Here is a 27,638-nt window from a genome sequence, read left to right as displayed (position 1 = left end):
GAGCCACGCCACTGTGGTTCCAATCACCTTCCCCATCTCTCCTCCACAGACACCAAGAGGAGGGCACCACAGGGCCGAGGAATTAAAATGCCACCTCGCACACGGCTTTCCCAAGGACTTCGCTGTGCTTCAGTGCCACAGAAGCTGGAACTAACCTGCAATTCCATTTTCACCTCTCAGACAGGTGAAACCCAGGCCCCACGTCCCAGCACTTCCACAGATGACGTTATGGAAGGAAGGCAAAAGCCACGTGAGAGGCACGAGGACTTGAACGCGCTGAAAACTATTGATTTCTTTCTCCTGCAGTTTTTGGCTCAGTCTTGAAACCCTGGCCTAGCCACGTTCCCTTCCCACACGCCCACCCTCTCCTTTTTCTCCTTTTCACAAGGGACTGACATCTCCATCCTACTCCCCAGCCTCGCCCCGCTTCACCTTCACATCAGCCCACATTCAGGGCAGATGCCAATGATGGCACAAAACCCCCAGGCGAGTCCCTCAGCTCCCAACATCTCTCACTCACCTTTGGGAAACTACAAGCCCAGGGGACATCCACGATCTACACCCTTCTCAATGAAAATGCAGCTTCACACATTTTCATCAGCTACTCAAGAGAAAGCACAAGCGCTCACAAGATTTCTACTATAAATCCAAAAGACAGGCTTTTGCTTCAAGGCCAAACATTTCTGCTTCGGTGTTAAAACGCAGACTTTTCATGTGCACTGTTGCTTTTGGCAGAAGGATGCGGCACAACTTGGTGTAACCACCCCTGGCAGAAATGTTCCCAGAGTGGTGAGAGCCTGGCAAGTTCAAAGGTTTCTGCTATCAGAGCCACTCTTCCCAGTCAGAGTACAAAGGCGAGACCACATTCAAAGAGAACTTTAAGGAAACAAAAAACACAAGCCATGTTTTATACATATTTTCCAAATAAGTTTTTTTTTTTTCTCTAGCTAAATACATTACATAATGCACATACACAGACCTGAATACTTCTACATCCTAATACATCAGACATTACACGTTTCGGTTCCATGAACGATCACAAGTCAGTCAGGTTCGTTAAGTCAAAATAATACAGATTGCAAGTATAGAAAATTGAAGACAACTTTCAAAGGGTCCCAAACACAAAGATCTCACTCTAAATAATCCGCTCTTTGCCATCTGCACTTGAAGATGGCCATGCCAAACACCCACAATGAAAAAGAAGTTGCCACTGTCTAAGCGCACAGTCTCTTGATGGCTCTGACGAAAGGTGATTCCTTTAAAAGGGCCTTCAGGGATTGCTGGCTTTTGCCTTATTACTTTAAAACACCACTGTGCTTAAAGCAATCGGACACCTAGAAGAATAAGGTTATACTATGTACATTTAAAAAATTAAGGAAAGTCTCTAAAAATATGCTCTGGAATTTCACAAAATGCTCCATCTGCTCAGGTTTGAGGAGTACTCGAGTTGTGTTGCAGCTTGCTTGCAGAGGAGATGAAGTTAGACCAGACCTTTGGCCAAAAAAAAGATTTTTTTTTTATTTTTTTTTTTTAAAAAAGGCTCACACCAGCCATTCCCCTCAGCAGAGCCCTACCCCATCTCCTCTGAGGATATTCAAAAACAGCAACACAACAGATGCTGGCAAAGAAATTGCATCAGGTGGGCCAAACACCAAAGAAACTGCACAAAGGAGGACAAGGACAGGACGGGCGCTTCATGCTGCAGAGGAATCCAGAGCAACAGCTAACATCAGAAACCATACAAGCGCTGATTAAGGCTTGTATTTACAGAGGGGATTCAGGCATCAAAATGGAAATGCCAGCACAGCCTCACAAAACTGCTCAGCTCCCCTACAATTACACCAGCAGCAACATTCAAAGGGGAATTAGATGCACTTGTGCTGCAGAAGCTGATTACTGCATTGTGTGAGCCAAGAGCACTATCACCAGGAAAAGGAGGAGGACCCAGCTTTGCTTTTTGGAAGAAAGATCTGTCACGTTGCCACCCATCTCCTGTCCTCTGAAATCTGCCACTCTACGGGCAAATGAACTGAAAGCAGGTAAGCAGGCAGGTCCTGCAGAGGTGACTGATCCAGCTGAAGCCAGCGTACTCTAGAAGGTGTTTTTAAGCTTGGCTGCCACAAGCACGAGAATCTCTCCAACCTTCTTCTGCCAGTTTGCTATGTCCTTGGAGACATCACACCAGAGCTCTCCGTGGCGGGGTTCAGCATTCTCGCAGCGCTTCCTTACCTCTTCTTGTTGTTCCTATGAGGAAGGGAAACAACAGTTTGCAAATCTCTTAATGCCCTCGTTTGTTCCAGCAGAGAGCCAAAAATTTAAGTCCCCTCCCTAATTCAAACATTCATCCAAAGCTTTCCCCTCACCTCCCTTAAAGGCAGTTTGGAAGCCTGGGTTAAAATTCTCCTGCCTTGCTGAACAAACCGGCCTAATTACAGTCAAGCAACTTTTGGATACACCAAGGAAATTGCAGCAGAAACTTCCTTTGTGTTACCACCTGCATGAGACAGGTCAAGCGAGAGGTCTCTCTGAAGTCAGAAGATAAACACTCCCATCACTTCAGTGATATCAGGCAGTAAAATCCACCGTAAGAGATTAGAACAGATTGTTCCTACAGCTGTGTCCACGTGCAACCTGCATTTGACACTTGTGCAGACACAGGACGAGTTACACACATCCGGCACCACAATTACAGGAAAATCTCCCAGGAAGCTTGCGTTTTACAGAAGCAAGATTGATTTCAGAGCTTTTTTGCACGAACCAGCATGACTGTTGATGGCGAAGCAACCTGAAAGACAGCTCTGCTAATGACAGTGTCCTTTAAAAAGCACCACACATGCCTGTTCATGCTCACTCAAGACCAGGCGTGACAGCCTCAGCCTCCTCATCTGGAAGCCAGACAGGGAGCAGCAGCGGTGTGCGTGGCCCAGTGCTGCAGCAGCTCCCAGGACAAAGTAACCACCATCAGCAAGGGATTCCTGCTGCCTTCCCCTGCTCCCTGTGCCCAGGTGCACGCTCACCTCTGTGCCGTGCTGAAGCTCAAATTTGTAAAAGAAAGCCCAGGCGTCTCCCAGGTCAGAATCTATCTTCACTGTTCGGTGGAACCACTCTCGAGCCTTGGTTATTTTACGCTCGCTCCAGAATAACCTGTTGAGAAAAGCAGAAGGGAAGAGAGAACCTCTTCAGAGGAACACAGCAATCTGCAAGCACTCCAACTTAAAGGCTCTACAGATATTTCATTTCTTTGTTCTCCCAAGAAGGGAACACCAGGTTTCGCAGTCATCTGCAAACTGCACTTGCCCCGGGAAAGGAAGAGGCATGAGAGGACTGGAAAGAACATCCACCGCTTCCTCCTTACTCCCCACACGCTGTAACAGGTAAAGACAGTCCCAATTAAAGGAAGAGACAGGCTCTCGGAGAAGGGAAGGATTACTCTGAGTTCCATCTTTGCTAACTCATTTGCTTAATTTTGCTGTTCCAGACGTAGTGTACAAAGGGACAGGATCACACACACCTCCATCTATTTTCCCTCCCCCAATTTTTTAATATTTCAAGTTCATTTTAGCATCTAGCAATTAACGTCTTAACAGTTGCAAATTATATGCACTGGAGCCATTACCACATGCGGTCACAGGCTCAGGTACACTAATCTTGCTCCTTCCACCTCCACTTCACGAGGAAAGGCGAGCGTGCAACGTCCCACACTCAAATCCCAGCCTGGCGCTCAGCCTGACTGCTGCCATTTCAAAAAGGTACTTGTGAATTCTTAAATTTCTCCCTGGTAATTAACCAGCTGAATCAATAGTCTATTGGTTTCATTCCTTTGCATTAAAGAGTTCATTTGAGCTAGTCAGGTCCTTATCAAATCAAACAGCCATCCCTCATAAAGAGCTTAGCCAGCCATAAAATTATACAGCTTATGTGATTGTTTTTAAGCCCTATAATACTCTTGATTGTTCCGTGTTAAATAAACTGCGATTTAAAAGAGCACGAACAACGATAGCACGGGCTAAACACCTGCAGGTAGGGGCCTTTTTCAGGCAACATTTTAAGTTTTCCACAAATGTGCGGCAGGCCGTGGCATTACCGTACCTACATGCACGTCGTGATGGGAGGTGGAAGCTGTTTGCGTTGGGATTAGCTGCTAAACTGCCTGAGGTTGTACCAGAAAGGGCCTGGAAGCAGCTTCAATAAAGCAAAAGCTAACGTTTTTCCTCACTTGCTCCTAAAGCAGAACAAGGCAGCTGTTATCTGGCAGAAGCCAGCGTTGCAGTCGCTGGAGTGTATCCTACAGTTTTCTTTGGCCTATAAAAAAGAGTTGTGAAAGAATTGGGCAACTGTTTGGGCAGCGTGCTTCCTGCATTAACCTCTTCTGGTCTTCACAAAGGAAGAAAAAGCAAGTTTGCTCCAATCGCTACTGCTGTAGTACTACACATCGTCTACACATCTACACATCAGATCAGAAGGGATATGGTGAGTCAATTCTAATAATAGTTTTCCATCACTGGAAGCCTCACAACTTGATTTAGAAAAGAAGACAGTTCCTAGTGGATTATCTTCCTGTTCCAGAGAAGCAAACTACAGGGTGACTTGTAGTCTGCATTCCAGGAAGGGCCACAACTGAAAGAAAAACTGACATAGCAGAAATTCAGGAAGGGAGAAGACTAGAACAGCACAGTCTAGCTCAAGATTAAAAAAAAATCCAACACAATCTAGGATAGAGAGAAAATATGAAGAACACAGTCAGCCACATAAAAAGCGAACAACCACCTGCAAAAATTGTCCATATTTTCAAAAATATTTGGAACACACCCTATAAAACCTAGTGGAAGCCTAGCTCATCTGAAAACACGCTAAAACTCCACTTAAGGGGAAACAAAGATGCAGTTTTCAGACTGCCAAAACCCAGCACTGAAAAAGGACTCAGCGTGAACGTATCACTATGCGTGCTGCAGCCCCAGGCCCACCAGAACAGCTGGAGGGCAGGCTGACATCCCCTGTTTCGAATCAAGGCAGAGCAGGAGATTTGCAACGTTACTAGGAGACAGCTTGAGAGCTGTTACTTGCTTTGAGGCTGATTAGAACTGCTGCAGCCAGCATCGTGTGGTCACGCTCAAGTGCAGTGTTTCATCACGGATGCAGCCACACACAAAAACGCGTGTTTTTTTTTTTACTACATGAAGCACAGGAACTCACTTGGCCACAGCCAACAGGACATGTGGGTCGTGTTCACACTTCTTCAGAGCATCCACACTCTTGGTCTTTCGTTGCGGCCGCGCTTCAAGGAAAATTGCCTCTGACCACAGGATTCCTTAATTAAGTCAAGTAGGAAGATTTAGTGGCATTTCAGGCTAACCCTCCCCATCCTGCCAGCAGGCCAGCGCTCTCCAAAGTGAGCGGCACTCCTGCCCCCATCCTGGAAGTTATCCCCATGCCTCCACCCCACTTCAAATCACTCTTCCAGCACGCCTATTTCCTTCAGTACTCTGAAATTCGGTTACGGATTGTACCACACTGGACCTTCAGTTGTAAATTGTTTCTGTACCATAACAAAATTTAGTTACAGGTAGCACCACACTGGACCTTCAGTTCTAAAATGTTCATGTACCATAACCCAACTGCAGCTTCCACACTCCCTGTGCGGGTGCGCACGAGACCAGAGCTTGTGCCTTTCCGATGAGACACTGGAAGCAGTGCAGTGGCGGAGGGCAACTCAGCAGTAACCAAGTGAAAGACTTCCATTTGTCTGCACAGGTACCTTCAGCAGCAGAAGTCCCAGAAGTGAACCACTTGGAAGCAGTTCCAGGGGTGCCAAGGAGCGCCACAGCCTTATTGCTGCTGGCTCCCCGCACCTACGATGAAGGACATAGCAGGCCCAGGGAAGCTGGGTTTAATCCCTAGATCCTTTCGCTGCCAAAAGCAAGAAAGGAAACGTGCTCAGAGGAGCATGAAATCTTCAGTTTCTCACGTCAGCCAGCCATACCTGCTGATCACTTCAAAGCAAAGCCTGAAAGCTCGTGTCTGCCAGGACTCTATCAAAGTGCTCTCACTTCCCATAAACTGCACCACGGGAATTTATACAAACTTTGATGACTGCAATGACAGACTGCAGCAGAACTCTTCCCTTCTTGCCTGTTTCCTCTTTGTATATAGGGTCAAACCCTATTTTACGGGTCTCTATTTTCAGGCCTGCTGAGGACACAACCACCACTGTACTTCAGTTTCCTTCTTTGTGCCATCAGCCGTAAGGAGCAGTAACTAATTCAGCAACTGATGGACACAGGTCTCTGGTTTACATGACTGTAGGTGTCCAATGAACTAATTCCTGCAGGCTTTTTTTTTGGTTTGTAGAGTTTTAAGATAAGGGTTGGAAGCTATTTTATTTAAACAAGACCTGAGACCCTGCTGCCTATTTCCATAGCAACAGGCAGATTCTGTAAAAAAGCCTGTGGTGGCAAACACACATTAAGCATTAGGTCATTCACAAAACAAAGTGGGGCTTGTGCGGTAGCTTTATTGACCCACTCGCACAGCGAGCAGCTTGCAATGAGTTTATCATGTCATAAAAGCCACTTAATTCCCATTATTTCACTGGGGCTTCAGCAGCTGCCAATTAAACACCTTCCAAAACCAAGCCTGAAGGTAAACAAAAAAGGCTTGCCCTGTGGTAGGCTACTACTTTTTGTACTTACGTGACATCTTCTCTCCAAAGATGTCAACATGTTTAGATGATTAAGCCTTCTGCCTAATTCTGCCAAAAAATAGGGAAGCATTCTGCACTTTCGCCTCCCATCCCAAGAGGCGAACGCTTCCACTGCTAGTTAGAACCATCTGACTTATGTTATATGACCTATCTGCCCTTCCTTAAATATGTTAAAATAATGACAAAGCAGGACTAAACATTTACGGTACACGATCCCCTAATCACGACTGACTGAAGCTGCTGTCAGTGCATGTTATTAAGCACAGGCCTGTCTCGTAGTGAAACCAGTGTGGGCAAACCACCAACAGAAGTCTCCTACGGCCAGCTACACTCCAGCGAGACAGGGAAAAACCCATCCTTTTTCCACTGAACTCCCTAACTGCAAACCCTTGAGTCTTTCTTCAACTTTAAACCCTGGCAGATTTTTTTTTTTTTACCAGCTTCAGAGAAAAGCCACCCAAGATGCTTTACCAGGAAAGCTGGGAACAAGCTGGGGACCACAGACCCCAAGACATGAACACCAACCCGTGGCCTCTCCGGTGTGAGACACCAGAAAGCAACCAGGATTACTCACAAAAACCCTCAACATCTCCTTTGCAGAAGGACGATCGACACCTCTCCGCAACGCGGTATTTTGAAACACGGCCAAAAAGGACATCTTGGCTGATAAAGGCTTATCTTTTTCCAAGCAAATATAGCTGTGTTTAAGATAAAAATGAGACCCATCTCACCTGAATTGGGGCATTCTTGCAATGCCTTGGCCATCAGAGTATTTGCAATATTCTTTAGCCCAGCTCTGTACTCCAGTCGCACAGACTCTAACCTGGTAAGGAAGAGACCCAGTGATGGTATTTATGAAAACATTCACTGCGTGGAAACCAACAGCAAATCACGTGGAAGTTACAAGAAATTACAAACATTTGCCCATATTTTAAATACATACGGGTGACTGACATCTTCCCATTCCTCTCCATTTAAAAACAAATGTAACCTTTATTTTATAATGGCCTAGGTTAAAAGTTATATGAGAAAATGACTATAATAGAAACAAAAGAGCTCCCTGGCTGAGATGTAAAATAGCCAACCTGAAGCATGTATTGGCCTTGCACGGACGTGAAGGGAATTTGGGCTACAACTCACCAGAGATCTGGATTCTTTGGATTCTTTAGCCGAGACTTTTCCAAGATGGCTCTTGCTCTGGTCAACTGCCCCACCTTCTCTTCCAGCCGGGACAGCAAAAGCCACAGGGGTATGGAATGGGGACACTTTTTCAACTGTTTAAAATAACAAAAAGCATATTATGTACATTTGAAAACATATTATAATCCCTATAGAAATCGACTTCCTTCCTTACATCCTCCTGGGGATTTTGGAAGTGAAATAAAGCTGACTACATCACTCAAATTTCTTCTAGTTAATCTTACAGCAGTGAACAGTACAGAAAATTAGTTTCTCCTATATCTGAAACAGCCAGATAACAGCACATCAGTTCTGACTGAGCTATCCCAGTAGCATGAGAAAAGAAAGAATACACTTCCCTTAACAGCACACCCACAATCTGTGCTGTCTGGAGATGGAGGGCTCTAATCCATAACCAAATCACAGAGTATGCAGGAAGCACACTGCCTTTGAAGCCTGGGAAGTCATTAACTTGCTTCCACATTACTTTCATGGCTGATGAGTTTCAGGAGTGTTCATACATGAGGACACCAATTACCATTTAAAAGACAAGTGTTCTGCAGACCACCTCCTTTTACAATGTCTATCAAAGTTCATTAGCGAGCTTTTCTATTAGTTCTACTGTTAGTCCTTACAGGTCTCAGAGAATTATTGTGCAATGACTTTTTTCATACTAGTGAGTAGTCAAGCATACAGCAAACTCTCTCAAGCTAGAAAGCGAACATGGATACTGAGTAAGACATTTTTGCCGCTTCGTTCAAGATCCCAGTATTTTTCTGTTACTGTTTTAACCAATAACAGGGAGAGAACAGAAATCACCTCTTCATTTACCCTCCAAATCCAAGTGGAGGGACAGACATCTGTCCGTGCCAGAAGCACAAAGCAAACTTGCAATAACATACATCTTACCCCTTGATTATAAGCCTCCCGTGCTTTCTCTACCAGCTCCTTTTGCTCCTCAATTTGTCCTTTCATCATCCACAGTTTGGGGAAGTCCTCGTAGTGCTTCAGGGCTTCCTCACAGAGCTCCTGGGCTGCAGCAATGTTTCCAAGCACCCATTCTAACTTCACAGACTTCATGAAGACCTGAGAAAAAAAGCACAGCCATTTATCGCTAGCAGCCACTGAAGAAACATTACTCTGTCAACGATATTATTCTGTCAACACAGTGGGTTCCCACATTCATACATTCATTAGCATGTTATTCATTAGCTACAGCTTGGAGTAAAAAAAAAGTCAGGGTTAAGTTTCAGGAACAGATAGCAATGAGAAAGGTAAAACACAAGTATTAAGGGAATTGGGACAGCGATCAATCTCTTCCTCAACAATTAGCAGAAAGCTGACAGAGCACAGCTTCAGGAGCACAACCAATAATAACTTTGAGCCAGCTTCATCTGCACAGAATGATCTCCTCACACCCAAGCTACCAAGAGCACCTATTCCTAGTTATGGCTTTAAGCTGCAACTGCTGTCCTGCTAATTACACACTGGTAAATGTGCTTTTCTGCCCCCAAACACCTTCCTTTTTGCTTGCAGCTGTTAGAAATACATTACAGACTGAAGGCCATTTAGCTGCTCTTTAATCCCTGTCCTCCCAATTCCCAGACTCCCCCCATGACTTTGCAAAAGAGGCATCACGTCTGCCGCAAGAGTTTCAAACTCCAGCTGGACAGAAGCTCCCCGACTGACAAAGAAGGAAGAGGCCAGTCTAAAAGATCAAGAATGAAGTACAAATCGGGGGCAAGGGGAATCTCATTTTCCACATAACAAACCCCATCTTTTCTCTTACTTGGAAAAATTAAAATGGTTCTGTACGCACAGCTAAAAACTGACAAAGTTTATCATACCAGAAGTAAGGGTAGAGATAAACGCAAGTGTGTAACTTTAAACAAACTGGACTGGTGCTGTCTTTAGCACTGCAAGCATAAGTGAGTCTTCTGTGAAAGTATTTTCTCTCTCTTTTCCAAGACAGGCTTTTATGCAACAGGAACGTTATACAAACAGCTGTAAACTGGGAATTTCCTGACTTTTGCCATTTGCGTAGAAAAAAACTGAAACCCTTCACTTGATCCTAGCCTTTTTTCCCATCATGCCCCGATTTTGTGTCGCAATTCACTGGAGAAGCACTACAGTGCCTGCAAAAGGCAATGGCAGGGAGCCATCTGGTCAATCACTAAGGCCACAGAACTAAAGGAACTTCTCCTTCCGACTCAACTCCCCCATGGGCACGAGAAGCCTCAGTCTCTCCACCCTTCACACATCCTTACCCTTGCCGTGGGGGCACTGCTGCGAGCTTTTGCCAGCAGCCTCCTCGCCCTTTCATATTCATTGTTTTCTGACTCGAGCTTCACGGCAGCCAGCCAGATCTCCTCACTGTTGGGGTTGGCCTGCAAGAACATAAAATGACAGACAAATGCATACAGTGAATCAACAGCAGATTTAATCCTTCATTTGATCCAGATTAAAATTGAAATCAGAGCTTTGTCAATCCACACTAGGATATTTTTTTTTTCAGTTCAAGCTCCTCCCAGTCTTCCTTGACCTTTGAAGTTTACAGAAATTCTACAAAACAGATGCACAACACAAAGATATATGCCAGTTGAGAAGTTGGATACTTCTCAATTGTTGAAAACCATTAATGCTTGATCTTCTGAACTTCCAGTTAAAATACTGGAAGAAATCACAGGGTCTGTCACAGTGAGACCCTCACTTTATTATCCGTGAACAAAAAAGCTGGAGCTCAGATTCTCAGCTGAAATCTGTGAACAACACTCCTCCAGTTCAAGTCATCTCAGTGACAACCACGTCAAGAAGTCTTCAGGATATTAACAAAAAGGGCCAAGAACAAGTCTAGGAAGTAACTCACTTCTACCTCCCTGCTCAGAAGCTGGTTTTTTTATTTTTTATTTTTTTTTACCGTCACTTGGCTTTTGAGGCCTCTTTCCCAGCGTACCACTCTGTCCATCTTCCAGCATCCAGTGGATGATTCCCTTCATTTTGCTGTGGATTAGTGGGTTTGGTCGAAGCCATAATTAATAGAGCAACCTCATTAATTAGGGCAGATCACTATCCTTTTTAACGAGTAGTAATACAGTCTGTTTTCCAGCTTGCTGCCACCTTACAGGAGGACGTTTTTGCCACGTAAAAATATCAAAGAACAGTGCAAGACCCCTCATATTGAGAGACAGCAGAAATCGGGTGAGTGTTGACAGAAAAAGCCTACTCTGTTCTCTTTAGCAGTCACACCGAACACCATCACACACGTGTAACATACCCACCTGGAAAGCCAGGGCCAGAATGCTTCTGGCTGCTGGCACATCTCCTGCCAGCCACTTCGACTTGGCACCCATGAGCCAGAGCACTTCTGCTTTGGGACAGTGAGCAACAGCTCTCTGCAAAAGAGCCTCCAAGGATTCTCTGAGACAAGAAAGAGCAAGTTACAATCACTCGAAATATTGCCAGAGGCGAGCTCTCACACACCATTTCCACTATCACTCAATGCTATAAATATTGTTGCAAAGTCCAACATTGTAAACCTTGATAAGTTGTTTCATTAACAAGGAAAGGGTGAGGTCTTTTTTCACAAGGGTTCTGAAATCAGCACTCCACAAACGGCTCATTGTTCAGACATCTTTGTTTGATAGCTTTTGCGGAAAGACTCTGTGCATAAACAGCTCATTTGTCTTGGAAAGAGGCAGTCTTCTAAACAAACCTTAGCAGAAACCAAGACAGGAAGTTTTTCAGAATTATTACATGAAGCTGGCTTGATCTTATTGATTTTTTTTTTCCTCCTCTAGAAAATGGACTTCAGGTAGAATAAGGGGCTTAAAAGCAAGCCACCACTGGGAAAACATGGGAGAACAACATCAAAAGCAAAGACATAGCTGATCCAAAAAAAGCCTTGAATGATGTAGGACTCAGCATCTGCAGTCACTTCCACACAATAAACTTTAATAAGACTAACTCCACATCTGTAAGTGGTCTATTACATAGACTGTTTTATTATAAACTTTGGGCAAAAAAGGTTCAAACGTGTAGTACTTTATGAATAATCAGAATAAGAGGCCCAGGCTGTGACAGTATAATGCCAATCTTAGTTCAGATTCTGATACACATCCGCAGTACGATTAATCAGAAAATGCCACAGATGCTCAGACAGACTCAGTGCTAAAGTAACTTACCTACAAAAATTAAATGAAACACATGCTGTATTTCTAGGTGACTTGTCATTCTGTACTCCTAATTTTTTCTAGAAATGCCTTTCCCAGGATGATTATCCCTTACCCATTCATAGCTATTTTTACTAAGTAATCCCATTTGTCAGAGAACTTTTTATGATCTTACAAAGAAAAAAAAGATTCTCTGACCACAACCTCAACAAAGGAGGTCACACCAGCAAACAATGCCGTTGAGTTTTCACCAGCTGAACTCACTCCGTTTGTGGAACAGTACACTTTATTGCTGATCTCGTAGCTTTTCTACCTCCCTGGTCTAGCAGGCTGTATTAAGGAGCCACACAAATAGGGTACACATACCTTGTTCCATGGTTCTTTTCAAAGTACGCCGCTCTCAGCCACACACTCTTCTTGCTTGGGAAAACTTGCAAGGCATACGCATAAATCGCTCGGGCACACTCCAGAGCGTTATGAGCAACACACTAAGGAAAAACAGACCGGAATTAAGTCAGCTTAGGGTTGCACTGAAGTCAAGGGCAAGAAAGAATGACACAATTCATAATTCAATACAGAACTCAGTGAGTAATATATGCATTGGGTCACTCTATATAACAGAGCAGTTGTTATCAGCTTTTTAAAGGGAAGCTGGGAGGAATTTCTATGAGTCCCTCTAGCAGCGCACAAGCATCACTGGCCTTCCAGAGGGACTGACATGCAGAGGCCAGCCTGAAAAATTAGCAAGGTTTTGCAAAGGCTTCCGTATTCACACTTTGCTTTTTACATGAAAAACTATAAGCACATTAGCATGTTTACCTACTGCTGTAAACCCAGCACAAGGTCACTGAAATGGGTATTTCTCATGCTGAAATAGAATTTAGTTTGTAGTGCATGTTTAATGGCCAAACGCAAGCAGATAACATGTGAACCACATCCGCTTTCACTGATTAAAATATCCTAATTTCCCTGGTTCCAGTTCCATTTCCCCCACTTTGAAAAAAAAACAGTATCACAGCTGGACATACGCTGTCTGCATCTTCCATCCAGGTATGTTTCCGATCTTCTTCCTCAATCCCAATCCCAATCACAGCTCGCATGATTGCCTGGCACGTGGCCACGCTTCCGGCTTTATCACATTCCTCAGCATCCTAGAGAGGAGAGTAACAGCCTGCTCACTTGGAGAATCAGCACAGTAAGTCAGATTCTGCAGCAGCAATTCCTCAGGCACAAACACGGGGACACTGCAGGTCACTACGTTACAAGTATCTTATTACTCAAACAGGTCTTGACACCAGTGAGACTACACCCACAAGGAATGCACTATAGCTGTGCACAGAATCAGAGAAGGAGAGAAAGTGTGACAACGCGTGACATCTCCGGGCTGTAAGGTCTCCTCTTACCGCTGTGCTGACTTCCCCTGGGTTGGGCCAGGCATTAAAAAATGCAAGAATTCAAGAAGAATGAATCGTAGCATCGAAGCTACTGACCTTCTTTCAGCTTTGGTTTTTAAGTCTGAAAAAGAGCTAAGCAAGAACTGCTCTTAAATACACTCTCACCCACTGTTAAGTTACAGCTGCAAAGGCTGTGTCGCTAGAGTACATACAGAAAAGTGTCTGACAAAGCTTTCAGAAGGCTTCGCATGACTTGCTTAAACTTGTTAAAGAGATCTCTGATCAGGTAACAGAAATGGAACAGTTCTAGTACCAAAAAGGAACTCGAGAAGACAGATGCAGAAGGTTTTTTTAAAAAAGCAGAAGTTGAAATTAACCTTTAATTGTAAAAAGAAGGTTATAATTCATTTAGATGTTAACAAGGATATCCGTTTAATATTAAATACTTTGTTCGTTACCGATACTCTTTTAAGCACTGTGCCAAGAACATTTTGCTGCCTTGACCCACTGTAAATTATATCAGTAGTAAATTGTTTTAAAAGGCTTGTGCTTAAATATAGCAACAGTACATATTCAGGAGGAAAAAAGTTATTTTAACCTGAACATCAAGCGATTTAAATGGTAACAGTCTTTGAAGTGTCTTACTAACTCAGGAAACTCAAGCACCACAGCTTTCAAAGGCGACCAGAACACTGAAAAGCCATACAACTTCTTGCTGCTTTTCTAGTACAGAAGGTCAAAAATAGGATGATGTGTAACAGTGTGATGAACCTGCAGAGGTCATGTTTTGTAAACATTACCATGTAACATGGTTCCCTAAGTCAGCTGTGAGTACTTTGCACAGCCTCAGGAGGCAGTGTGAGCCAATAAAGGATGAGCAGACTATTTCCTATCTGCTCCATACACAATGTTTGTATCGACTTCTTACAACACCACCCAACAAAGACTTAGCTGGCAAACAGGTACCTTTTAAGCCAAAAAAGACATATGCAAAAAATATACAAATAATTCCCTGGAGGTTTAAGGCCTCCATGCTACCTGAGGCAGCAGCTGCTTCAGCTCGAAGCTGGTTATTTTCCAAAAGACATGTAAACCAGGTATTCCTCAGCTCGACACACATAATGACACCCCAGGGTATCGCTTAAATTTGCTCTTGGCCCTCCTCAGTGCTTTAGTCTCACCTGTTGTATTTTCACAAGGCTCTCCACCAATAAGCCTAGTGCAGAATAGCTCAATCCCACAGTATCTAGCATCAGAAGCCTTCAAAACAGAACTTGAAGGGTTCACCTGGGTCGCTAACCAAGACCAAGCCAATACCTGTATCCATTGCTCTCTGTTGATTTCCACCCCGTTAGCCCTAAGAGATGTGATGGCTCTGTCGATGATTTTCTCCACCATCTGGGTGTTTCCATTGGCTTCTTCCAATTTGGCAGCAGTAATCCAGATGTGACGATCTGTTGGAATATTCTCACGGGCTTTGTTGAGGACTTTACGAGCATTCTCATATGTCTCCAGTCTTGCCAGCGCAAGCCACAGCTGCAGAGCAACAAAAGATGTATTTTAGATTAGAACAAGGAGATGACAGTGTCAGCCCAAAGAGATAAGCAGCTTCATTCTGTTTGCTACTAGTTGGCAATTGTCCTCACGTAGTATAAGCAGGCTGCAGAATACCAAAGCAGAAATAGTAGAACCAGACTCTACGACTGTCCTTAGAGCTAAATCCTAATCATCTCAAGATATCATCTTCGTTTGCCAGGCTGCTGCACACACTCTTTGGTTCAACATTTCAGAAACAAGCAACTTTGTCTTAGATTCCCCAAGCTACGCATATGCTTGTTTTCACAATTGTCAAGGCGCTAAACATGAATGTAAACATGGCTAATTGGCCACTGCAGGCACAGCAGTACACTGGCATAACTAATCTAAAAATTACGCAGGAAAATGAGGCATATAATAACTACCAGACAATTAAGTCTGGGGAAAAAAAAATAGTTCTCTACTCATCACATCCTTCATAAAATGCCTAGTAGAAAACTAGTGCACTTACCTGCCTTTTGTTGTCAAAGCTCTGCTGCTAACCTAAAACAGAATGTAGGAGGTTGCTTTATTTTCCTTTTTTTTTTAAACTTACTTCAACGCTAGTTGGGCAGCATTCCACAGCTCGACTCAGCATGATCCTGGCATCCTCAGGTTCTTCTAACTCCACAGCTGCCTTCCACAAACGCACTGAATTTGGAACATGCTCAAGGGCTAGAGAGGCAAAAACAATTATGTAAATCATGATAAAGAAGTTCCCCAAAGAGAAATATTGTTGTCAGAGATGATGCGTTAAAGGCCTTGTCTTACTACAGATGAAATTTCCTGAAAGAACGGAGGGAATTGTACTTACACTAGCTCTTGCTTCAACGATGAGAACTTAAAATCAGAAAATAAAAAAAAAATACTTAATTTTAATTGGAAACAGGTTTTGGCGAGCCAAGAGCTTTTCTCATTACAAGCTGTAATTGCTTCCTCTTCAGTAAAACACCTAGCTGAACAAAGCCTCAACTCTCAGCATGGTCAAAGGGTTTCTGGGTTCTGATAAACACTCCAAACATATTGTCTTCATACATACCAGGCTGGTATAAAATCTTGAATATATGAGGGTTAAGTCTACATTAATCTAATAAAGAATTTCACACTCTTTAGGATTTCCATGCCTCATTAAGTTGCATTAAGACAAATGCCTTGCAAACAGGGCTCATCTGACAAAACCAGAAAGTCCTTATTTTCTCTGAAATTTTTACCCATGAATGTACTTTCAAAACCAATGAAAAGCTAATTTTTTCTACTTCTACTAGTGAAAAGGATTTAGAAAAAAAATTAGCTTCTGTCACTACAGCTTAGATAACCATACAGGGAGTAGTATTGGCTTCATTGCATCCATGGTGATTATACATAAATGTGACGTAGTAGCAAGGACTGAACACATCCTTTATCAATAATGAAAGTAAATGAAAGTATAATTGCAGGACCACATAAACAGGAGAGAAGATGCATCCAAAAGTACTTTGGAACTTGCCAGGCTTCCAGGCAATGCTGTTTCTTTAAGTACTCCTGCAAAGGCTGAGGCACACTGCTGAGCATGAACTTCAGAGCACATCCAAGCTCTACAGAAACGCACAGAGCATTTACAAGTAGTGTGCACCGAGCGTCTGGGCATTAACCATTCCTCCTAGAGTCTACAGCAGCAGGAGGTTTTTCTGAAGCATTTTAAGTGAATAATATCAGTGTGCAAGAGCTGAAAACACCGCTCAGCAAGACAGAGCCTGTTTTCATAGATAGAGCGTTCGATTTTTACACCTCAAGATGTATTTTAAACACTCAGCTTGCTGTCTCTGTAGCCAGAGAGAGGCTTTAAAAACTCCAGACGTTGTGCTAGACGGCAGAAATGCACACAGCCAACAGACCGGAGAGAGAAATGCATTATGAAAGATCACACTTTAGTGACATTACCTGGCAGTCAGCCTTTTATATTTTTGGACAAATACTGGGTTAACCTGCCACTTGTGTTAAGAGCATATACCCAAACAGTTCCAAGCACTGTGTTACTGATGCTCCCCGGGTAGTACAGGAGCACGGTGAAGCTGACTGCTAACATGCAGAGAGTGGAAACAGCACGGTAAAGCATATCCCACTCCACTAACAGCTTTGTATCAGAGGTTAAGTAGGTGGTTCCACAAACTGGAGTAAGATACAATGCTTAAAGCAAATGAACAGCCTCAGGATTTAATGCACAAGTCATTGCTTTCCCACCTGATGCCCTCCTACCTGAGCTGGACTCAGAAACCTACTTCTGCTCATGTAAAAGTGTTTTCCTGTTAAGCATCTGTTACTGTTCTTGCAGAGAACAAGGTGTCGCGGGAGCAACGCTCCAGAGAACACTGCGCTGCTTGGCCAACGAAAATAAAGCTACCAAATAATTAATATTTGAACTCCCACAGCCTCAATCCCAGCAGTCTTGAAGTGCCTTTCATCCACGCGTTGTCACATGCAGTAAGGGACCATTTCACACCGATATGCAATTTGCACGCAGTAGTAAGAAGGAAGCAATTTACTCCCTTTGAAGGCAAGTTATTTAATACTGCAGACTGCATCGCAGAGATTAAGCGTATTAAATCCAGACCCTTTTCCCTGTCTAGATTAAAGTCATGAGATGTAATTGATACAGTTGAATACTTGTGAAGGATCTAATCTCTACTGAGACAGGCACATCAGTCAAAGTAATCGACTAATACTGTGAACCTGCAAGGAAAACCTGGGCCCAGGACAACACAAACTGCTGTTACAAGAGAACAGGTTTGGGAAAAGACGGCAATTCCACAAAAGAGGGAAACTTCCAAGTTCAATACAATAAAGATGAAAGGTTTTGGGTAAGCACCACAAAGAAAAGCTGTTTGTCAAGAACACAGAAATTGCTACACTAAAGCAAATCCCAAGGCTCACCAGGCTCAATGATATGAGAATCCCAAGGCCTTTAAAGCTCCTCCACCAAATATCACTGCGGTCCCTAACAGGTTATAGACGAGCCAAAACTCATATATAAAGTCTGACATCTTTTTTAAAACATATCACAAGAAGATTGTTAAAGCACCCTTTTCCCCTTAGAGCATATTTTTTTGAATTGCTTCCATCTACCTCTCTAACCTTGACCAAGATGGAATTGTTTTCAGTAAGATGTCATTTTGCCATTGCTCAGCAGGAGCAGCTTTCTGCTGGGGGCTGTTTTGCAAATACTAGAAGCACTCCACTCTGACCCAACGGCAGCATGTTCCAGCGTTCAAGCATACATTATTAACAACTGTATTTTCACCAAGGAGGAAAAAAACAAAAGCATTTTTTAAAAAAATTATGGACATATCTTGAACAATTTACAAGACAATGCAGAGGGACTCGAAGACTTTGTTCCCTGGCGCTGCAGAAGCTCTCACCTTTCCTAAGAACGCGCTTCTTTGCCCGGATATCTGTCTCCAGCTCCGCTGCTCTTATATAGATCCGGACGGACTGCGGGAGGTGGCGGACAGCTTGGGCCACAACAGCCTTGGCTGTATCCCCAGGCTGAAGCCGAGCAGCTTCTAACCAAACATCTTCACTCTGTCAGAAAAAAAAACCTTTCCTTTATATCAAAACAAGTACTGTGAGAACCTAAAACCAGAGCTTTCAGCTAAATGTGTTTTTAATATTGCAGATAGAGAAGCAGTATCAGGCTGTAGCTGACAGGAGCTTGACAGACAGATGCTGCTGCTTGTAACCACCACATTTTCCTACTGTCCTGCAAGGGCCAGCAGGGAAGCAAAGCAATTCTGACCTTGGGGCACATCTCTGTTCCTTTCATGATAAGATTCCGAGCCACCTGCAGCTTGCCAGTGACTTCCTCCAGTCGGGCCGACGCTATCCAAGCTGGTGGGTGATGAGGGTTGGTCTCTCGTACAGATTTGAGGAGCAAACGAGCTTTTTTAATATCGCTAATGAAAGGAAAAGACAGGTAGAAGTTGTCAGCATGCTAGCAAACAATCCTCCTGAATCAGTCAGTACAGTCAGCTCTTCTCAGCCACACTCAGATGCCAGTACCTGTGACCTCAAACATTTCCAGACTGGTAACAAACTATGTACTACCAAAACAAGCTTACTAATATACATTAACACACAACATTGCCGTGAGAATTAGTTTAGTATTTAAATATATTTTTATATATTCATATTTTAAGGAATTACAGCCAGGCACTTGCAATTGGAAGCTAATAACCCACAGCACTGATTTAGGTCAGGTCTTATGATCAAGATTTGCATGTACTGTTTTGAGTTACGTGGCAATCCTTTATTACACATGGCTTCGGAGGTGACCAGTCAAGCCTGAAGTAGCACCACACAGGTACAATTATTTCCTGGCTGGCAGGCAGCTGCCCACTACCATCACTCTGGCATACAGTCCGGGGACAGAACAGAAACAATCCCCGCAATTAATTCATGCAGGTCAGATGCTAAACACATCAGTTGAAAGAATACTGGACCTCACGTTAAAAGAATTCATCCCCTGAACTCACCTACCATCTTTTACAAACTAAATATTAGCTACAAGCCACCCATTCTGGCAGATTTCCATTTATATGCAGGATCAGAGCCCTTATTAAGAGGCTGAATCAGCCAGCCCTTAAACTTACTTGATATCACCTCCGTGTGTGGGAATCATGGAATTCAGGTCTGTCAGATATCCTTTGGGATCCACTACAGTCTGGCCACTCACAGAGTCTGACACCTGGGAAAGTGAAGCCAACACTACTGAAACGACCGCTCACAGCCCCACAACCTGCCTGCACAAGGCACTGCTGCTACACAAAAAATCTTCAGGCACTTATCTGTTACCAAGACCGAGGAAGAAGGAAAGGACAAGCCCTTCCCTTCCTGATTAGCTTTTGTCCCCACTTCTAAAACACATGACTTTACAGTTAAAAACTTAGTACCACTGCAAAGCCAGAAAACAAGCAGCTTGGCTTTCAGCCACTACAAGGTCTTGCAACCTGGACAGCTGAAGCCCATCTTTTTTAGTTTGAACCAGATTTGGACGGGAAAATCAATAAAGAGGAATGGAAGTCAACTACACAAGAGTAGTATTTTTCATCTTTCTGTCCTGAATAAATCCTGAAGAAATGTCTTCCCTGACAAAGCTGTCAGCATGGTCTGTCTGAAGTCTACCTCTGGTGTAACAGTGCAGTTCATTTTCCCATCACGACCAAGACTTCCAATGACAAAGTGTTATTACTCAATAAATTGTTAGTGTAGAGAGCATGAGATTGGGAAAGGGGGAGTGAAAAATTATTTCTAGTCGCAGCTAAGCTATTTCTCCCATCTAACACCCAAGAAAATGAAAGACTTTCCTAAAACCAGGTCTTAAATAGCAGCACACCACCAAATCCTGTGACAGATCCCACCTTCCAACGTGCTTACCTGGCTTAGCCTCATATCCATCAGGGTGTTTCTGGCTTGGCCGATCTTCCTCATATCCAGTTCTCCTGTCCCAGGTGTCATTAAGCCTGGTGTCATTCCTCCTGGGTATGGAGTATTCAAGCCCCCTGGATAGGGAGTATTCAATCCACCAAATTGCTAAGAACAAGAGTGAGAGAAACATGTTCCTAAAAACCTCTTGAGATTTCTAAAAGAATTCAGGCTGTATGTCTACAAAGCAGTCGCATGGGCATTTGGTGCCATTTCAGGGCCAGTCAGCTTCTTCTGTAACCGTTATGAACACAGCAGCAACAAGCAAATGTATTTGACCTATTGTCAACTGAAAATTAAATAATTTTAACTCAAGCTGAGCAAGCCCCTAGGTGAAGTCGAACTTTGTTTTCTGTTCCATTTCTGCAAGACATTACCGTAACAGAAAAGGATGTTGGTTAAGCTCACTAAAACTCATTATCACCATTCTACGTCCAAAAACACTACAGCAAAAAACACTTTTTTCCACTTTTAACACAAGAAACAGACTTCCCCTGTCCACCCTCAGGCTTTGTCTGGCAATGGGTAAGCACTGAAAGATTCCAGCGAGGACAGGGATTTAACATCCACAATTCCTTTGACGGACTTGCAAACTACAGCAAGATTTTCAGTCAAGAATTTTTTTTTTCCAAATCCCACTCATGAACGCACAGATTAACCTTTGTCTCTACTTAAAAAGAGCACATAAGATCATCAGGCCATACTCACCGTCTGGCGTGGGTCAACAGTGGTGTGATTCTCCCCCGACTGTAAATGTTTTGCAAAGAAGCTATCGGGTACAGGAGTCAGCTTCTCATAACGAGGGTTCCTCTGCCGTTTGTTCCTGGCATCGCCAACTTCTGGAATGCTCAGCCACTCTTCTTCCGTGACCTCCGCTAGCTTCCGCTACTCAGACACGAATTGCAATCATTATTTAGTTTAGAAATGTGTTCCTTTAAGCTACTCACAGTCCTTAACAGATTTAATTCATTTTGAATTCTTTCAAGAAAAAAAAAAGACTTAGAGGTCAAAGATCAGATTTTTTTCTTCCCCTAATCCAAAGTAAGAAAAGAATTAGATGCATTTAATTAGAAGTTGGTTTTAGTCCAGACCGAGATTCCAAACCAATTTCGTTCTTAAACCCTAAGCTACAAACACGCAGATTAATCTCAGTGACTGCGGCGCCGCTTTATTACTAATCATTAAACAATAGCCAAAATGATACATTTTATTTAACAGAAGATTTAGTCAGCAGATCCAGTTATACTGTCTGACTGTGCAACTGTAACTGCCTGAAAACTACACGACAGAGTGTTCCAATCCTACAACAGCTTCTGCACCACCAGCTACCAGCTTCGTACTCATTTTTTTCCCCAACACAAAGTATTTGTGTGATAATACACAGATTTTAAGCAAATAAATGCAGTCACACGCCCACCTCCCACAAAGCAGAGACAAAAGTCACACCGATGACAACATTCTGTCCTTACTTTCAAGTCTGAGAACTGCTGCTGAATTTTGGGTCGTTCCATACGGTATTTTTCGATTTCCTCTTTCTCCCGTTGCTCCCTTTTAGAAAGGAGGACCAAGGTTACGCTCAAAGTAACACCGGGCAAGGCGTTAAGTATTAGAGAAAATGGGATTTGATTGGAAAGCATATAAAATATTTTTTTCCAGAGGGAAACTCTGAAATACAAATGAATTAGGAAACATCCCACAGCAGTGTTGGATTAACCCTACCTTCTCTCCTTCCTCCGTTCATCCATCCTTTTATCCAAAGCTGCATAAATAGCATCTGCTTCCTCGTCATCTTTCTCATAGGGACCGCTTGAGAACAGGCTCCCAGCATAGCCATTGAACTAAGAATTTGAAAAGAGAAGAAAAAAAGGAGGGAAAAAGAGAAAAGAAAAGGAGAACGCTCAGTCTCATGCTCCTGTTACGCACCGAGCACAGCCCACTGCAACCCAGGGAAACAAAGAGCCCGGAGCAGGTGTGTCTTAACAATCTTGCACCAGACTAACACAGCCCTTAAATAAAAGCAGCCTCCTTCTACCACCCCTACTGTTTATTTTCCCAAACCATTTCAAAAGAAAAAATGCTTCAAAATTGCTTCTATTAAGCAATAAACAAGTTCCCAGTGCAGAATGGGCATTTTCCTCCGTGAACAACTTTTATTTTTAACTCCTGAAAGCAAACAAAAAGAATAACGCAACGTTTAACTAACCAAAGGGGGATTTAAACACCAGAGACTACACAGGCCGTGTAAAGACAAATATACTTCAAATCACAAGAGTTCTGATTTCATTTGTGCAGGAGAACACAAAAAACTATATCCCACAGAGTACTTCAACTAATAATTTATCTATGGACTTCTTCCCAAGACGCTCAGTGCTCTGTACGGATAATTAAACCACGACATCTGGACCAACGCCAGAACAAGAAGTCTGCGAGCACTGTGCCATTACGTGTAACGGAGTCTCAATAAAAATAAATAAATTAAAAAGGAGCATTATTGGCAGACTACAGGAAAGCCTGGCCCCAAAGCCTCAGCTAACGGAGGGTTTTATAATCAGGGAACGGGGAGCTATGGGACTTCTCTCCCCCTTGGGGAAGAGCATCTCTCCAGGACGACCACCATCCCATCACCTCATCATAATTGGTGTCGTTCAAGTCTTCGTCATCGTCGTCGGCCGTCTGGTTCTTCTTCATCTGGTCCCCGACCGTCCTTTTCCCGGGGGGCGCATGGCGGTCATCCACGGGGTCGTTGGCGTCACGAGCGGGGCCGATGTCAGAGCGGGTGGTGAAACCGGTGGCCCTGCAGTGACAGAGAAGGGGCAGGGAGTGAGGGCGCCGCAGCCCCACCACCACACGGGCACGGTGCCACGGCCGGTACCGACCCCAGCCGCCGCCACCAGTACCCCCGGTGCGGGCAGGACACCGGCAGCTCCCCCCCCTCCCCCCCGGGGGTCGTTTCCCTGCAGGGTTTGGGGTTTGCAGAGCTCCCGGCTCTGCCCCTGCCCGGTACCGAGCGGGGCACAGCGAAAGGGGCGCCCCGGAGGCCGCACGGTGCTGGGGCAGGGGCAGGACGGGGTGACCGGGGACCGGGGGTGATGACCGGGGGTCCCAGCCCCTCACGCAGCCGGTCCCGGTGCCGAGCCACAACCGGGGGGAAGGCCCCGGCCCCACCGGGCCTGAAGGCCGGGCAGGCCTTGCCGTGAGGGGTACCGGGCCCGGTAGCGGGGGGAGCAGGGCCCGGTGCAGCGCCTCACCCGCGGCCCAGCCCCGGTACGTAGCCGAGGGGCGCGGGCATGCCCAGGAACGGCTTCTTCTTCTTGTTCATCGCGGCGGCGGGGAGACGCGGCGGCGGCGGAGAAACAACGGCGGCGGCGGAAGCGGTGCGGTTACCCGGCGGGCAGCGCGGCACTTCCGGTTCCGGGCGGGGCGGGGCGGGGCCCCCCCGGTGCGGCGGCGGCATCGGGAGGGGAGGGGGGAGCGGGAGGAGGAGGAGGGGGGATGCGGGCGCGCATGCGCACAGCGCGCGGCACCTGCACGCGCACCTGCACGCGCGTGGGCACGGGCACGCGCACACGGGGCCGCCGCGGGTGTTAGCGCGCGTCCGTGGGCACGCTGCGCGTGTAAACGGCCCTCGGTGTGCACACGGGGCGTGTGTTAACGCAGCTGGGCACGCACACGCGCTGCGCGTGTCAGGGCGCGTTTGTGTGCACACGGGGTGTGTGTTTACACGCCTGCCTGCGCGCACACTGCACGTGTAAATGCACATCGGCATGCATACAGTGTGTTAACACACTTGTGCATGCACACACGCTGCGTGGCTGCACACATGTGCATGCACACACTGTTAGCACACTCCTGCCTGCACACACACGTGTTAATGCACGTCTACACGCACACACACTGCATGCTAACACATCTGCATGCACACAGTGTTAATACGCTCCCACCCGCACACACACTGCTTGTTAATGCACGCCTGCACGCACGCAGTGCATGTGTTAACACACATCTCCATGCACACACACTGTGTGTTAATGCACGTCTACATGCACGCACACTGCATGTTAACACATCTGCATGCACACACACTGTTAGCACACTCCTGCATGCACACACACTGCGTGTTAACACACATCTGCACGCACACACTGCATGTGTTAACACATCTCCATGCACACACACTGCACATGTGCACACCCACCCGCATGCACGTGCACGCACGCTTGCCCACGTGCTCTCACACCCTGCACATGCACACACACACACTGCACACACATACTCCATGCACACACACACACACACACACACGCATATCACCCCCGTGCATGGAGCACACCCATCCTCACACTGCTCACACATTCAGCCTGCACCATCACAGCTTTCCCCCACGTGTGTGTGTGCAAGGAGCCACGGCCCTGTTGTTCACCCCCCTCACCCCAAACGCTCACTGCGGGGTGTGCACGGAGCGTGCCAGGCTCACGGCCAGCACCCCCTGCACCAGCAACCCCCCAGGTTTCCGAATGCCCCCCAGGTTTCCGAATGCCCCCCGGGTTTCTGAACACCCCCCCCAGTTTCTGAATGCCCCCTGGGTTTCCGAATTCCCCCCGGTTTCCAAATTCCCCCTGGGTTTCCGAATTCCCCCCAGGTTTCCAAATTCCCCCCGAGTTTCTCAATGCCCCCCCAGTTTCTGAATGCCCCCCGGGTTTCCAAATGCCCCCCACATTTCTGAACGCCCCCCATGTTTCAGAACGCCCCCCAGTTTCCGAACGTCCCCCGGTTTCTCCCCGATCGCAAAACCTTCCCCAACACCGCCGTGCCCGGCCGACGGCCCGCGCAGGCAGCGAGGAGCTGGGATCCTTGCTAATTAATTAATTACAGGCTCGATTCCCCCTCTCTGCCCTCGCCATCAGCACAGCAGGCGGTGTAGGCCGCGCTGGGAGCCGCCGGTGCCCTGCTGCGACCGGGCGATCCCAGCCTGGGTAGGGAACAAATCCCGGGGCAGGGAGAGCCGGTGCCAGTGGTCCTGAGGGGTTTTGGGGCAGGATTCGGCCTTTTCATGGCTCTGATCCCCGCTAGGGCTCGGCAGGAGGATGTCTGCGTGCTCCTGGCTGCTCCTAAAGCAGCTCGTGTGAGCTGTGAGGTGGCAATTATCGTTAACGGGGGACGAGCAGCCCCCCAGCCTGGACCAGGCCCGAACCTCCCTTTTCCACCTCTGCTGCCCTTTGCTGGGCGCCCCACGGCCTTTCCTGCCCACCACGGGGTGGATCGGATGCGCAGCGGGTCAGCAACCCGCCTTGCCCACCCCGAGGGGCTCGGGGACACCTCAGCTCCCTGACCCACACGGAAAAGGGGCAGCGAGGGGGGTTGAGAGGGGCCGGGGGGGGATTTTGGGGCCGTCCCCTCCCCGCACCCGGCCCCGCTGCAGCTCCCGCGCCTGCCAGGCTGCGCAGGGAGCTGAACCAGCTGCACGAAGACAAATGGCCCCATTTTGCATGCTAATGGCAAACCCAGCCCCCAGCCACTTCCCATCCGTCTATTTTTGGGTTTGGCTGGAGACAAAAAAATTTAAAAAAATAAAAAATTAAAAATCCCTTTTGCCGAGCGGTTCGGGTGGCAGGGCCGGGCACAGCACCCGGCGCCCCCGAGCCCTCACCCAGCACCTGCCAAGCGGGGACATCGCCGGCCCCTCCGCCTGCCAGCCCCCTCCATCTCCCTGCTTTTGGGGCAGGATTTGGCCCCAGCCCATCAGCTCTTACCAGCTCTTGCGGCTTTTATGGCCGGGCTAATAAAAGACAGCGCTGGCCCAGCACGTCTGGCCTCGGATGGGGGCTGGAGGGAGCTGGGACCTGAAAGCCCCAGGAGCTGAGCTGGGAGCGGTGGGGAGAGCAGGAAGGTGCCTGGATGGGGAACAGGAGGGAGGGAAAAAGATCCCAGCAGGGCTCTGGAAGCTGCAGGAATTCCATTTTGGGGGCTATCCCCCCAAAAACACAGCTGACATGGTGGGCAGCGCAGCGTGACCCTGTCCCGGGGCGGATTTTCTGCTCTGAATTTTCTCTTTTCCCCCCACGCCGACACAGAGCTACAGAAGCAGCCCCTCCTCCCCAGGGTTCCCCTCTCCTGTCCGCGCTCCAGCCAGGGAGAAAACTCAGAGTAATTCATAGGTTCGGTAAAATCAATCGCAAATGATTTTTAATCATCTCTGTGCGCGTAACCCGGTGCTCGTTACGGACCGGTGAGCGCAGGAGGGAGCCAGCAGCCGGGCTCTGATGGAGCCTGAGCCTCTGGCCCCACACCCGGCCACCAACTGGAGGCACTGGGAACTCTGGTTTGATTTTCCAGTGGTGCTGGAGGGCAGCGGTTCAGGATGCGGCCTTCAGCCTCCTCACCAGCCAGGTCTTGCTCTTCGGAGACCCTCGTGGGTCTCTCCCCTGCCCTGTGTGTTTGCACAGCGCTCTCATCTCCCCAGACTGAGGTTTTTGGGGTGGGCAATACCCCCCCCCAGGGAATGACACCAATAATGTCGGTGTCGTTCCCTCCCGAGTGGACACAGAGTTGTTGTCCCAGCCCGGTTCAGGGCTTTTCAAGTTCAATTTCTGCACGGCGCGGTAATAAAAGCCGGCGTCCGCAGGGGATGCAGCGCACGTAGGCGCAGACACGCGCGGTAATCGCTCACAAAGGCTTGAAAGTGAAAAATAATCACTTAAATGGGAGAGCGAGGCCAAGCTCATTTACTGCAGATCCCGCTGGGGGCCGGGCAGCTCCACCATCCTCCCCGCAGGGCAGGATACGGCCCGGAGCCGCTGCAGAGGGGACGCCGCCAGCCCCGTGCCCGCACAAAGCCGCCTCTGTCCCCTCGCTGGGGACAAGGGGAGGACAGCGGGGGGATGCCGGGGCCACAGGGCTGCCCTGCACCCGGGGCCGTCCCCACGATGGATGCGTTCAAGCAGCACGTCATGCGGCAAGAACGCAGCCGTGGGGACAAAGCACCCGCAGGGCTCGCTCCCTGCAGCATCTCCTGGTGTGGGCACGGCGTGGAGCCTCCTGTCCCCTGTCCCAACAGCGGCAGGACCCTCTGCCACCGCGCTGTCCCAGCCCCAGGGTGTCCCAGCCCCAGGGGACACGGGTAAAGAGAAGCAAATTCGGCCACCGTGACCCCGCCGCCCTCTGCGC

At 46.8% G+C, this 27,638-nt stretch overlaps 1 protein-coding gene across 1 annotated transcript; it reads right to left on the bottom strand.

Annotated features, from left to right (window-relative positions):
- Nucleotides 1–905: 905 nt before the first annotated feature.
- PRPF6 (pre-mRNA processing factor 6) lies at nucleotides 906–23,884 on the bottom strand. Its single transcript, XM_083801640.1, has 21 exons — nucleotides 23,723–23,884; nucleotides 23,100–23,268; nucleotides 22,194–22,312; nucleotides 21,944–22,022; nucleotides 21,183–21,359; nucleotides 20,427–20,582; nucleotides 19,643–19,737; nucleotides 18,790–18,946; nucleotides 18,413–18,575; nucleotides 15,574–15,692; nucleotides 14,760–14,978; nucleotides 13,077–13,199; nucleotides 12,415–12,536; nucleotides 11,158–11,296; nucleotides 10,147–10,266; nucleotides 8,789–8,965; nucleotides 7,841–7,974; nucleotides 7,432–7,523; nucleotides 5,194–5,308; nucleotides 3,018–3,144; nucleotides 906–2,244 (listed from the first exon to the last, which is right to left on the bottom strand). Exons 1-21 carry the CDS (start codon nucleotides 23,791–23,793, stop codon nucleotides 2,092–2,094), a joined length of 2,826 nt encoding a protein of 941 aa, XP_083657766.1. The 5' UTR covers nucleotides 23,794–23,884; the 3' UTR covers nucleotides 906–2,091.
- Between the last annotated feature and the right edge of the window lie 3,754 nt (nucleotides 23,885–27,638).

Source organism: Anser anser (genome assembly GCF_964211835.1).
Source record: "Anser anser genome assembly, chromosome: 16".
Lineage (NCBI taxonomy): Eukaryota > Metazoa > Chordata > Aves > Anseriformes > Anatidae > Anser > Anser anser.
This window is presented reverse-complemented; position numbering and strand designations above follow the sequence as displayed.

What these genes read in the sequence shown, in the direction of transcription:
- PRPF6 (XM_083801640.1), bottom strand. Translation starts at nt 23,793, where the DNA reads ATGAACAAGAAGAAGAAGCCGTTCCTGGGCATGCCCGCGCCCCTCGGC. An exon ending in GAAAAGAACCATGGAACAAG is followed by an intron (nt 11,297 to 12,414) that starts GTATGTGTACCC and finishes TTCTTGTCTCAG; the next exon opens with AGAATCCTTGGAGGCTCTTT. An exon ending in CCAAAGAATCCAGATCTCTG is followed by an intron (nt 7,524 to 7,840) that starts GTGAGTTGTAGC and finishes CTTCCTTACCAG; the next exon opens with GTTAGAGTCTGTGCGACTGG.